The sequence below is a fragment of the Corapipo altera genome, unplaced genomic scaffold (genome assembly GCF_003945725.1).
Source record: "Corapipo altera isolate COAL_440 unplaced genomic scaffold, ASM394572v1 48, whole genome shotgun sequence".
NCBI classification, from domain to species: Eukaryota; Metazoa; Chordata; class Aves; order Passeriformes; family Pipridae; genus Corapipo; species Corapipo altera.
Window position 1 is genome coordinate 1,402,088 of NW_020884931.1, and position 12,958 is coordinate 1,415,045.

Genomic DNA, 12,958 nt, shown 5'->3' on the forward strand with positions numbered 1-12,958 from the left:
TTAGTGAAAAACTGGTTCCAGTGACTGAAATATTTTGTTTCCTGAGTCAGATTGATAGAAAACCTAGTGGTATTTATGGATGAAATTTCTAACACACATTACTTGCGTGAACAGGAAACATATATCAGGGGGTTTAATTTCATGAGAGCTGGAGAATCCAGGCTGACGTTTCTTTAAGGTTTCATTCTTTTTTTCTTCTTTCCTTAAGTCCAAAACTTACGAGAATTTATTGTCTTCTATTTTTTAGGAGGTGCCAGTGCATGGAAGTTGCAAGCTGATAGTTTGGAAAATTGGTGTTTCTTCTTTTTCACTGAGGCTTTTTGAGACAGGTTGGAAAAGTCACCGACTTCTTCATAAGCTGCTTCGCCCTGTGGCGAGCCGGTGGTGTTACAGGATAACCCCCTCCTCGCAGGAGCGCTCCCCCGGGCCGGGGCGCGGTGCGGTCTCGGCGAGGGGAGCCTCCGCCTCCCTCGCCCCTGGGGGCTTCCTCAGGGTTCTTGTCTACTCTTCCGGGCAGCGCAGAAAGGGCTCGGGCACTCCGCCTGGTGCTTTCTCCACTGCGTTAAGGTCTTGTTATAATTTACCTCGGCGTCTTGGCAAAACTTTGAGTACGCGGCGAGGCTGCGTTGCGGTGCGTCCAGGTGGGCAGGGGTGTGACCAGCACCGCCCCCGGGGCAGGGCAGAAGCTGCCGCTTGCTCGCCCCTGCTCAGGGACTTTGGGGTCTTTTCACCCCGCCACGACCCCGCGATGAAGGGCGTTTCTCTCGCCGGGGGGAGCAATCCGCCCTGGGCTGAGCAGAGCTGGGGTGAAACGCCTTTCTTCAGCCTACGCAGCTCAGTAAAGGTTGTGACTTCCCTTCGCATCCGCGTGAATTAGCACCTCAGCAAATTGCAGCGGTTTTCGTTTAAATTAACACGAAATGTATAAAAAAACCATTCTCACGCCCACCGCTCGCCCTCTCGCTTTCACGCATCCGCACCCCGCACCCATGATCTCATGCTGCTGAAGGCATGGCACAAGATCTACGGCAGGCTGGGAGCGGGGGAGGGAGGGAGGGAGAGAGAGAGGAGGGCCGGGAGTGTGCGGCTCGCACACCCTGCTGTGCCCAGGTGCGGTACTGCAGGAGCTGCGCCTCCGCGCCCGGCTCCGGGGGGCGCAGGACCCGCCGGGGGGTGATAGGTTTTCCCTTTGCGTACCCACCCCTTGCTTGTAAACGTGACATCTCCCACCCTCGGCTGTGTGTGTGTGAGGGGGCAGAGTAGCCCTCCCCCCTCTGTTTTCAGGGTAGGCGTGGGGCGATCGCCGCGGCGGGGCCCCGCACCCGGGGGGCGATGCGGGAGCTGCCGGCGCCGCCCTGCAGCTGCGTGGGGAACGGGGGGGGCTCAGCCCAGGAAGGCTTTTTTCAGCCCAGTTTGCGGCCGCGTCTGCGGTGGGCGGCCGAGGTGCGGTAGTTGAGTAGTGCCGGAGAAAATCCCGGTAACTCTTTGTTCGGCGCCGTGTGTGTAATTACCGGATAATCACAGCCGGTGCTCGAATAGACAGAGGGAAACATCGGATGGGCGAAGTTTAGGCCAATTAAAAGACCCAAAACCGTTCTTTTTAAGATGAAAGTGGGTTTTCAAGACGCTGGTACCTCTGAACTATCGGAGGAGGGGAAATGCTCCCGCTGTGCTGCTGACTCCGCGGCGCGGGTGGGTGGCGGGTGGGGAAGAGCGGCGTGTGTGTGTGTCTGTGTGTGTGTCTGTGTGTGTGTGGCGTGCGTGTGTCCCCTCCGCACCGCCCGAGCCGTGTTCTGGCAGTGCGCGGCTCCCGAAAGGCTGAGGAGAGGCAGCGCGACTGTGTGGGAGCTGAACTCAGCCTCCCTCTTTAACATAGGCTCGTCCTCTGCATTGCATCCAAGCCTCAGCGATTTGCTGTTCGGAGACTGCAGATTTGCATAGCCCTGCTCCTCGCAAGCATGCTTATTTTTATTTTTATTTTTTTTCCCAGCTTCTTTCATAAGGGTGCACTATTCTCCATGAAAACATCCTCGGGTATTACTGTCAGTAGCCAGACCATTGAGATTGCCGGAGCAGCCTAATAATTGTCTGGCGGCGTGTGCGACTGTGTGTGTGTGTGCGCGAGTGTGAGTGTGTGTGCGCGCCGGGAGAGAGCTCGCTCGGTGAGGGCTCACCAGTTTGGAGATGAATGGAGGGAAGAGCAGCAGTTTGATTTTTCTCTGTTTTCCCAGCGCCGGCTGATGGAGTGGCATCCCCTCTTTTCTTTTTTAGCAGAAATGTGGCATGATTGGCTACACTGTGGATTACTGAGGATGGGGGAATGCTTGGCACTCTCGTAGCCCTTGCAACTGTGGAGTATTGTTAATGAGCACCAGCCCCGCGAAAGCTGAAACTAGCGATTGTATGGGCGCGGGGCTTTTCCCCTCTTCCACCTCTTTGTGAAGGCTCTGAACTGCCTGGATTTTCTGCCTCTGACTATGTCTTGGATTGTTTTGGGTAGAAGAAGACCTGGAGAAAAGGATCCTCATAGGCTTTCCCAAAGGGAAGAGATGGCTAGCCTGGTGCGGTGAGCTGCAGCCAGCGCCGTGTGCGTGTGTGCGAGCGCCTCTGCCCAAAGTTTGCCTCCGTTGCTGTGGCTGCTGCTCCTCCCGAGGACGCCGCCGGCCGGCTCGCCGCGCATCGGAGGATGGGGGGGCTCCTTAGGGGCAGCCCGGAGCCGGGACCCGCCAGCAGCGGCAGCAGCAGCGCCGGCGGCCGCTTGGCCCTGCTCTGGATAGTCCCGCTCACTCTCAGCGGCCTCCTTGGGGTGGCGTGGGGCGCCTCCAGTTTGGGCGCTCACCACATTCACCATTTCCACGGCAGCAGCAAACATCATTCAGTGCCTATCGCTATCTACAGGTCACCGGCTTCCTTGCGAGGCGGACACGGTGGGTTCGGATGCCGCTCGGTGTCCCGCGCGGTCGGTGTGCGCCGTCCCGCAGAGGTCAGGCGCGGGCTGCGGGACCCCGCGGGCCGGGGCTGCCGCCAGGCTCGGTGGGAGCAAGAAGAGCGCGGCGGGGAGGCGGGAGAAGGGCTGGGCTGCGGGGCCGGTCTAGCCGGGAGCCCCGTCGGGAGGGGTGCGGGCCCATCCCGCCGCTCCCGGCTCGGGGACCAGGAGCCGCTGGCGGGGCGGGGGGCCGGGGCGGGCGAGGGGCGCTGTCGGGGCCTCCCGGGGCCACCGGGCATCCCCTGGGGCCGGCGATGTGCCCGTGCTGTGCGCCCCGCGGGGTCCCTGCGGGGCAAGCGGCGGAGGGGAGGCTCTCCCGCACCCCGCCGTTCCCCGCCCCGCCGCAGAGGGAGCCGCCTGGAAATCCCAGCCCGGAGGCGCCTCCGACGCTTGGAGCCGCGGCCCCCGGGTGGGAGCGCCCAGGCAGCGCCGGCCCTCGGCCCCCCCGTTGCCGCCCCCCTCCCTGCCCCAGCCCAGGGACACACACTCCGGAGCAAGCCGCCCCCACGGCGGGAGGCAGGGCAGGGCAGGGCGCCCGGGGACCCCGGCGCGGAGCGAGGGGCGGGGAGGGGGCCGGTGCGTTACTTAAACCTCTGGTGATGGTCGTGCTCCTTCCTGTTCGTTATCTTGGTCGAAAGTCGATGAACTAAAGCAAAGGTCAGCTCATTATGCGGGGGATCGGGAAAGCAGTAGGCGCTTAGACACGGAGGAACTAAAGTGGTGCCCACCGTGGCGGGCAGCAAAGGGACGGAGATGTAATTCTTTAAAGGCGCAAATACATTATGGTTAAGAATGACAGTGCTCCGGTACTTAGTTTCTGAAGTGACAGAAAGCTGCTTCAGTGCCCTTTGAAGAGCCCTGTGCGGTTCTTCCCTTTCTTTTTGCACGCATACTTATGAGGACCTGCACATCAATACATGAAGAATAGGTGTGCATATATATGCTCGGCAGTACCAAAAGATGTGAAAGAAAACGAAACACCAGACTGTGTTTTAAGGATTTAAGCCTCCCTTTGTCTCCGAGGGAGGAAAAGAAAGATAAAGAAACCCCCTTGTTGGCTTCTGATTAGATTATACAGCTTCATTCTTCTTCATTTTCTCATCTTACCGTGCTTCATTTGCACGATCATGCGATGTCATTTACAAGCTTTGCAAAGTAGAAACCAGATCTTGTACTTAACCTTTGCTTCTCTGTGCAAGATGACCTAGTTGCAGGCAGGAGGTAGTTAGGAATTATTGGAATTTTTTCAGTGATTAACAAGGCTGGTGTTAGTGGAAACGGTAACATTGTTTACCTGAAAATTCCCACTGAGTGCTAAATACACTTTAATACATAACTGCTAGAAAAGACAAAGTGCATAGAAATGGCTTTTCATATGAATTTTGCTTTTTTTTTTTTAAGTTATGTCTGTTCTAATTAAAGAAAACCCCAAAACCAAAACCAATTGAGGAATTCAGGCCACCACTCTTTTCTGTAGTGCACTGAGGCGGTGCAAGATTGAGAATGCTGCTTGTTCAATACTGTATGTGCTGAAGGGGAAAATTAAAGATGTATGTGTGTTCACATATATGTATATGCTTATTATTCTTTCAATTTCTGCCTGTATGGTGATATCATTTAGGGGCTGGCTATTCATTTGAGGGAATGCTAAAAGGATGAGGGAGAAAAAGAAACAGGATTGTGGAGGTACCAGCTACGATTCCTTAGAAAGCATTTTAAAATCACACCTTTTGCCAGTTTTTGCAAAAATCACCTTAGATCTAGTCAAAGGGTGATGGTGTAAAAAGGCAGCTTTCTCAGGAGAAATAAGTCTTGTTGAAGAAAACGAAAGGTGAAGTGGTGGAGCTGCCACTTAAGGACTTCATAGGGAAGTCCAGGAGCCTCTCCAGAAGTTAGGTAGCTGATTTTATGAACAGGAGGATGTTCCATGTCATAAGAAGGCATTTCAGAACGTTTACTTGAAAACTCTAAATGTCTTTGCTTTTCTGTGTTTATGAGACATTCTGCTATCTGACAGCATTTTAAAACATTTAATTCCTTTCATTATTAATTCTTCAGAGAGGTGTTCCCATTTGCTTCTGTAAGCCTGACAGAAGCATTTCTCTTTCTGGCTGAGCAGGGTTGGACACAGTTCCATGGGAGCCCATCACTGCATCTTAGAGAGAACTGGGTGAGGGGTGGGAGGGGCAGGGTGTTTGTTCCTCACCTGCCTTTCTCGGGTGTCCCCAGCCCCTGCTGGCTTGGCCAGATGAGAGTGAGAATTTGATTCTCAGGCTTGCATCCTTCAGCATTAGCTCCATTCAGTTTTGCAGTTATTTTGTTCTAGTCTAATACCTTTGTATGTAAACGTTGCAGTCTTTATGGTGACCTCATATCAGCTTTTTTGTTACTTTGGCAGCTTTTTGCGGCATCATCCCTGCTAAAAGTGGAAAAGAGCTTTTAGGGCAGGTCAATTAGTCAATCCCAAATGAAAGCATTGCTCTCTAATATTGTGAATTAGAAGCGTCAAAGGAAGGAGAAATGATCACTTTGTTCAGACACTCAATAAATGTCACTACACTCCACAGACATACACACCCTTCTCCCCCAGCCCTGCACCAGCTAGCCCATACACCCTCATCCTCTCGGTTTTAATTTTTATTCTTTCAGTTTTCCTTGAGCCAACCCAATTCCAGTTAGTAGTATAAGCAAAGCCAAAAGCCCAGCATGGTTGGATTTTTTCCACTTCTTTTGAAACACCAAACCACAATCTTGCTGCTAACACTCTTGCAAGGCAATTTTGCTGGGATTTTGCTTAGTGGTATGATACCATGTGGTGTCAGTGGACAGTACTGTGCCTCACAGAGACATAAACAGAATGCCAAAGAAGCAATTAGCTCACAGTATTAAACAAAAAGTAGTTCAAAGCACAGTTTTTTAATAGACTAAAAGTAAAAAGTAAACATCTTTCAAGCTTGACCAAATGATTTTTCAGTTTTGTTTCCTGACTCTTGTTAAACTCAGAAAGGTGAAAGATGGGTGAAAGATCTCAAAGTTTAACCACAGGAAGGAATAAGAAAATAATTCTGTGGATTGTGACATCAGCAATGTAAAGAGAAGTACAGGGAAGAAAGAGACAGACTAATGTTCACGAATATAAGTCCTGTGCTACTCAGTGCTCACCAGTGGTCTCTGTAGCATGTGGGGTGTTTGAAGAATTATGTCCATATCTCCTTGATCCATTTAAGAAGGTAGCTATTGCTTTTGTTATAGCTGTATCTACCATGAAGTCTTTTTTTTCTTTACTTTTGGTTGAAGTAGATAAAGTGGTTCATACTGCAGCACTTCTAGATTACAAAAGCATGGATGGTCCATGGAAAAGCCCATAAAAATGGAAGGGGATTGTAACTTTCTTAGTAACTTTAAACGAAGAAAGGTTGTTTCTTTAAGAATCCAGGAACATGAAGGATCATATGTGAAGGGAAAATTGCGTGTTAAATAAGTTAAAAGTGTAGCCATATAGATGGCTTCCTGCAAACACCTCTTTGGTCTCTACTGGGCTGAGCCTTTTATGGCCCCAAAATTCCCCATTCAGTTACCAAATGACAAGTACAGTGTGTCCATTTCTTCTGGTTGTTTCTTCTTTCTGTGCTCACAGGATCTTGTTCAGGCTGTTTTCCGATAAAAACAACTTGATTCTGGGTTTTTAAAATCTGCCATAGTAGGAGCCAGAAGGTGAATAACAAAATCTACATGTTGATGTGGTATGTTCATGTGCTTGGAAAGAAAAAGCAAAAATGGGGAGGGAATAGGACTCGCATGCTCATGGGCAGAACAGAAAAAGCTGAGCAGTATGTGTAGTACACTTAAGGACCTGAGTTAACATGGTGCCAGAAGGGATTTGACTCCATGAGACCTATGACCAAGATGCAGGCAAATGGTTTAGAGGGAGTAGAGGCAGTCTGAATTAAAGAGAATAGGGTACTGGGAGCAGTTATTAGGAAAGTGGTAGTTTGAGGTGGGGAGGTTCTAGGGACCTTTGTGGTGGAACACAAAATAGAGGGTTTTAAGGGCTTGAGCTTCAGCAGAAAAGTTCCTGAGTAGGAAGAAGAGTTTGTGGAAAATGAGAATTTTGAGGAATAAAAATTGACATGTTTTGGAGATGAGAGCTGAGGATGGTGTGTTATCACAGCACATCCCCTCCTCCAGTATTTTCTATCCAGAATGTGATGTGGCAACAGGGACATGCATATTGATCTCCTACTTCTGAGGTAGGCCAGCTTCTTCCAGTCTCTGCTTTACCACTGTTGCTGAAGCTCACATGCACTGGATTCATCCACACTATATCCATTTAGAGAGAATTCTGTAGCAGCATCACCATCTCGCCATTATTGGAGTACTCAACAGCAGGCTGGATCAGGCAGTCCTTGTTCAGCAAAGATGCCTGTTGAACTCCACAGGAGTTTTCAACAAATAAAAACAGCAGGACCAGAATTGCAACACTGCAGTGAAATAATTTATATCACTGTTGTGCAAAATATGACCAAAACAACTTTGAAAGATGTGTGTATGATGTATAAAAGCATTTTGTTTCTGTAAGAAAAAACATCTTATTAGTGTAGGTAAGAATAATTTCATGGCCTTTTACTACTTTTTTTTAATATACTGGAATTGCTATTTCTGCATATAATGACAATAAACCGAATAGTTTTAGGGATTAGGGTAAATGAAATGGTATTTCTTGGTTACAATGTGCTTATGTTGCAGAAAAAGGTTATATTTTGATTAAAACATCAAATGTAAATGTTTCCAGATGTTCAAGCACTGTTACTCAGTGTGATGTTAGAGGCAGAAGTGAAAAAGTCTCATCTTCATCTTACAATTGCCTTTTTCAATGTTTTTTTCCCCAAACCTGTTTATATATCACTATCTTTTTAATTGTCTTCTTTTCATTCACTTATTTTCAAATACATCCTAGTTATCCTGCTCTGAATACTTCTTACACACAACTGAGACATTTTCATGTTTTAAGACTGTAAAGCATAGCAGCTTTCTCAATGTCTTTAAATTATATAAATTTTATATCCCCATTCAAAATTTCCAATATGCTCCATCAGTTATTATCCCCATCAGCTGCCAAAGTATTAGCATCAGTTGGAATAAAATGAATAACAGAGCAATTGCAGTCAGCATAGTGGTTAATTGGCTGTGCAGTTGGATATGCATATTAGGAAGTTGGGTTTCTATATTATTATTTCTGTCGGTATGGCTTGTCAAAGAGGCAGACAGTCTTCAGCAGTATTGCGGACAGTCTGGAGTACTGTAATCAAAAGTGGAATGTTGCTCATGGATTTCTGATAAGCATCTTTATACAAGTCCCACTGCCTTGGTACATGCATAGCTATTGATTGACTGGGGTGCCTTTACAAGAGCTAAATAAATAACAACACTGTGTTGTCACTTATCAGCAATACCACTTTCGCCTCAGCCCGTGGTAACCATGTTTTTCTAGATTTAAAGCATGTTCTATTGTTCTTTTAATCAAATACTGTTTGAAATTAGTTATCAGAAGAAATTAATTTAGCATTCAATGCAGTGTACTTCCTGCTGTTTCTAATTTTCAAAGATGGATTTTTTTCTGATAGTGAGAAGTTGGCTTTAAGGGAAATTTCCTTCTGTCTCTTCATTTTACTCCAAGGGAGAATTCTGTAGACAAAACTACTGTGCCCAGTGTGCATAAGCACAACCAATTCTACAGTCCTAATATTTTGTCACCTTTCTCACACAGATGGCCATTACTATGATTAACCATAGGATAATATGCTTGATTATTGTATTTTCAATGGATCATGTAGTGTAGCTCACTGAAGTTTATTTTTCGTCTTCTCCTTGGACAAACCTTGCAATAGTTCTTAACCTTTCTGAGTAATCAAGATGACATTACTGACCTCTTTCTTGTCTTTCCCCAGATTCAGTTAATTTATCTCTCTGCTATTAAGTTTGATGTCCTCGGGTCTGTCACAGTATCTATAACGTGTTTTTCTAAGCTAACAACTTCCTTTCTAGTTTGTAAATACAGTGTAGGCAGAGCTGATAGATCTTGCTGTGATAATAAGCTGAGTTGTGAATGTAGCTGTGATTATAAGTAGAATGGAACAGTCTGATTTGATGAAGGAAAGTTTATTACAAATAAAACCACCATTCTATAAAGTTAAAATAACAAATATAAAGAAGAGAGGCCATGTACTTACCATCATTTAGACATTATTTTCTTTCTGAATAGCTACATGGATGTCTGGAATTTGTATACATTTGTACACAAGCATGTGCATGAACACACATGCATATCACAGATGTTTCCTCATAATGAGAAAGTGGACATAGTAGTAAGCTGAAAAAGAGAGCATTTCTCTAAGAGTTGAAAATGTTGAAACACCTAGTCAGTGACAGTATTCATTAACCACAGAAGTAGTTGATCAGAACAACAGAATTAATTATTCCCTTTCACCTTAGCTGACAGAAAAAAGGAGCCAGTGAAATAAAGGGGGAAAGAAGGAGGGGAGAAGTAGTGCTGCCGGATGTCAGCATAGGATTGGAATAAGGTGGTAGAGAGGGTACCACGCTTAGCAGCAGTCAGCATCTCTGGCACACGATTACTGAATCAGGGTAGAAAACTGGTTTTGAATTTCTTTAACCATTAAACTGGCCTAATCCACCAAAATAGCCCAGGTTAGGGGTATGACTGGCACATGCACTGTAGGTAGCATAAGAGTCAAAAAGCTTTATTTCTGGGGCTTGGTTGGTTAAAAAAAAGTACAGTAGGTACATGATATCTGTGATCCTGAATCTCAGAAGGCCAGACAAGGTTGAAGTTGAGGCAGGGTTTACCTGAAGGGGAGAGGAATGTGCATAGTCTTTTTTTCTGTTGTTCCACATATTTGAACTGTAAATGGCACAATGACAAGTCTTCATTTAAAATACATAGATAGGTGTTTCCTGAAGAGGTTGCTGACTTGCTCAGATCATTCTGGTGTTCTGGAGCCATAGAGGGGGATGCCCTCAGACACCTACTCCAAAATGACAGAAGTATTAAGTCTTTCTTTAGCTCTTTTACTGCAGCTGTATATGCAAAGAAATGACAACATGCTTCTAAAGCAAGTTGACTGCTTTCTAAATATGTTCTTTTATCCCTGCATATCTGCAACTGAATTAAGGATTCTCTAATTTACTTCATTAATTCAGCTCATCTGCATTTGTAAAATAAAGAACAGAGAATGACTTGACTTGGAGAAATTTCAAAAAACATGACAAACTTTCTCCACCTTGAAGAAGAGTCAGATGTAGTCTTAATGCATGTTTACATTGCTGAATCACTGGAGTTGGTTGACTTTCTCAGTGACAGGAGCTCTAGAGCACTGGGAAGTAGGTGGAGAGGAGATAAGGAGAAATGACCATGGGCTTGCCTGGCTGACCAGTGGAGACGAAGAGATGTGAAGGAACAGAGTGCTAAAACAGGCACTGTTTCTAATCATTGACCTAGGCCTGATTTGATTTTATTGAGGTCAAGCCTGAAATTTTCACTGCATGACCTGATCTGTTTTGCCTCTCTCAGATAAATGTGTCTCAAGCCCACAACACTTCTGCCGTGGTCCTCCTCACTGAAACAATGCTGTTTAAACTGTTAACAAAATATTGCAAATAATAATGCAAACACATGCATTTTTAAAATAGGTTTGGTGCAGTTAGTGGATGTGTTCACTTTATTTCACATAACAAGAATTATGAGGGAGCTTTTAGCGAATATAATGAATTGCCATATTTATGGAAAACATATGAGCATGAATCGAATCATGCCGTTATTTTGGGTTTGGATATTCAGTGCCCACAGAGAGGAGTTTAGAAGTTGTGACAAAACAACAGATGTGAGATTAGCCCCTTTGGCTGTGTCTAAATGGATGCGTCCTAAAATCTTGGTGTCCCAGTTGGTCAGAACATGCTGTGGCTCCCGTCCAAGCCCCATCCTTCCACTCATCCTCTCCTCAGGCTGGCTTGTGTTTGCAGTTTGCCTTGCTGTGGATTTTAAATCTGCTTGGGGCATGCACCCCAACTCTGGCATTCAGAGAAGCTCTCAAATACTGCATTTGATTATTCTAAAAAAAATAGAAATGTTGTGAATGTCCTTCTTCCTAAATAATCCGTTATATAAAGAGGTTAAATATACATTATATGGACAAGGAAAGGAGAGGGTGAAGACTAGAATTATCTTATTACTTGAAAGTTTTTCCAAGCAACTTTTTATTGCTTGGAAATTCTATGGAGGTTGCAGGAGTATTACTGTTCCTTTTATCAATTAGAAGACTTTATTTTTCAAGTCCTGTGTTTAAGACACATATAGAGGAAAATATAAGAAATAGAGTTTCATTGGAAATTGTTATCTAGAAGGTGGTGTGTATGAGGGTACATAGGCCAAGTTATCATTTTGACTGTGCTGACTTCTAATAGAAAACCAGTAATTCACTAAGATTGAAGCCAGAACAATTTTTGTGAAGATGATTTTTAACTTTTCTAGAAATCTTCTCATGTTAGTTCCTAAAGCTTGCTTTTCATCAGTCAGCATGATTTGACAGCTTTAGCTGTTGTCTGACGTAAATATAGTAAAATCCACTGCATAGCATTTAGAAGGAGAAGCTGGTGAAGAAAGAGTAGTAACAACATTATTTTGCAGCAACAACAGCAAAAACAAACATCTCATTTGGAGATGTTTGACTTTCTTACTGTGCAAGACATTGCAAAACTCTAGTTAAGTATGCAGATAAAAGAAGTTACTGGTCTGCTAAGAAGAACGGTTTGTAAGTACCTAACCTGGACACTTAACTTGCAGTATCTGGCAGTGATTTTGCGAGTTGTATGATTATCTAAGTGAAAACACAGTTCCCACGTCAGTGTACAGGAGCTTAGCTTCAAAGAGCCTGAGGTCGGAAAAGGTAAATAATTAAATTGGGGAAAATATGTGATGCATCTGCTAGATATCAATAGAGGCAGTTACTTCAGATATGGCAGTTGTTAATGCTGATATAAATTGCAAGTGACTCACCTGAAGATTCCTGAGATCCTATCTATTCATTGTTCTTTGAGGATAGAATTTGTGCATCAGGGAATTTATGCCTTAGATTAGGGAAGGCGGGTTTCAGTGCAATCAATGCATATTATATTACTTTTGTTGACCCTTGGATTATGGACAACTGTTAGTATTTCAGTACAAGGTCACTGCTCATACTAAGCTGGTCATAGCAAGTGTGGTGAGAGTAAATTAATATGTCAGGATTTTGCAAGTATTTTGTGTTTGTTTCAAGTCATTAACTTGATTTCAACTGGCTGTTTGATAATCACTCTCCTCCCTATTTCCTTTTTCCGAATGTAATTACTTCAACTGGAAGAAAAACGAAAAAAGAAATAATTATATGTATTCTAGGAATAAATTTGCATATGCATATAGTGTGTGGTGGTACTCTTGTCTTCTTGTAGGGGTCAGTTAACTGCCAAAGTACAGTTTGCAGAAACATGGAAAATCATGTTTCTGCATGGGAGAAAAGTAGCAGTCATTGCTAAATGAGCCTTAGTGTAAATGAGTTCAACTTTGCTAAAGAAATCCCTGTTTCTAACTATCACGTCAAAAAGTGGCATACATACATTAACCCTTGTCCTGCATATGCAGTGGTGTCTCTCCAGCACTACTGCCTGTCTTGGCAAGAGGCTCGTCTGGAATGGTTATTCCTGTTTCACAGAGAGGAGCTGAAACACAGCGAATCAGCTTTGCATTCGTTCCCTCTTTAATGATTCAATCACACAGTGGTCAGATTGGCCACCTGAAAATTCCCTCTCCCTCTGTGTCTTTTGTGCACTTGCCCGTGATGTAAGAGACGGATCTGGGGCATGGCCAGGGTGTGTAACACTCTGTTGTCAATTGGCATAGCTTAAAGCTGATCCCATGCT

The 12,958-nt window shown here is 45.1% G+C and overlaps 1 protein-coding gene across 35 annotated transcripts in view; it reads left to right on the forward strand.

Annotated features, from left to right (window-relative positions):
• NRXN1 (neurexin 1) overlaps positions 1-12,958 on the forward strand; it is a 706,226-nt gene that overhangs the window by 418,458 nt on the left and 274,810 nt on the right. For 3 of the 35 annotated variants that reach the window (XM_027659306.1, XM_027659307.1, XM_027659308.1), the window contains exon 1: positions 1,824-2,927. The exons of 30 other annotated variants lie outside the window; for them this stretch is intronic. In XM_027659306.1, the coding sequence (XP_027515107.1) occupies positions 2,687-2,927 (241 nt within the window). In that variant the 5' untranslated portion in view covers positions 1,824-2,686. Of the gene's footprint in view, positions 1-1,821; positions 2,928-12,958 lie in introns of those variants that run through there. 2 more of the 35 variants (XM_027659304.1, XM_027659305.1) reach the window with 2 other exon arrangements.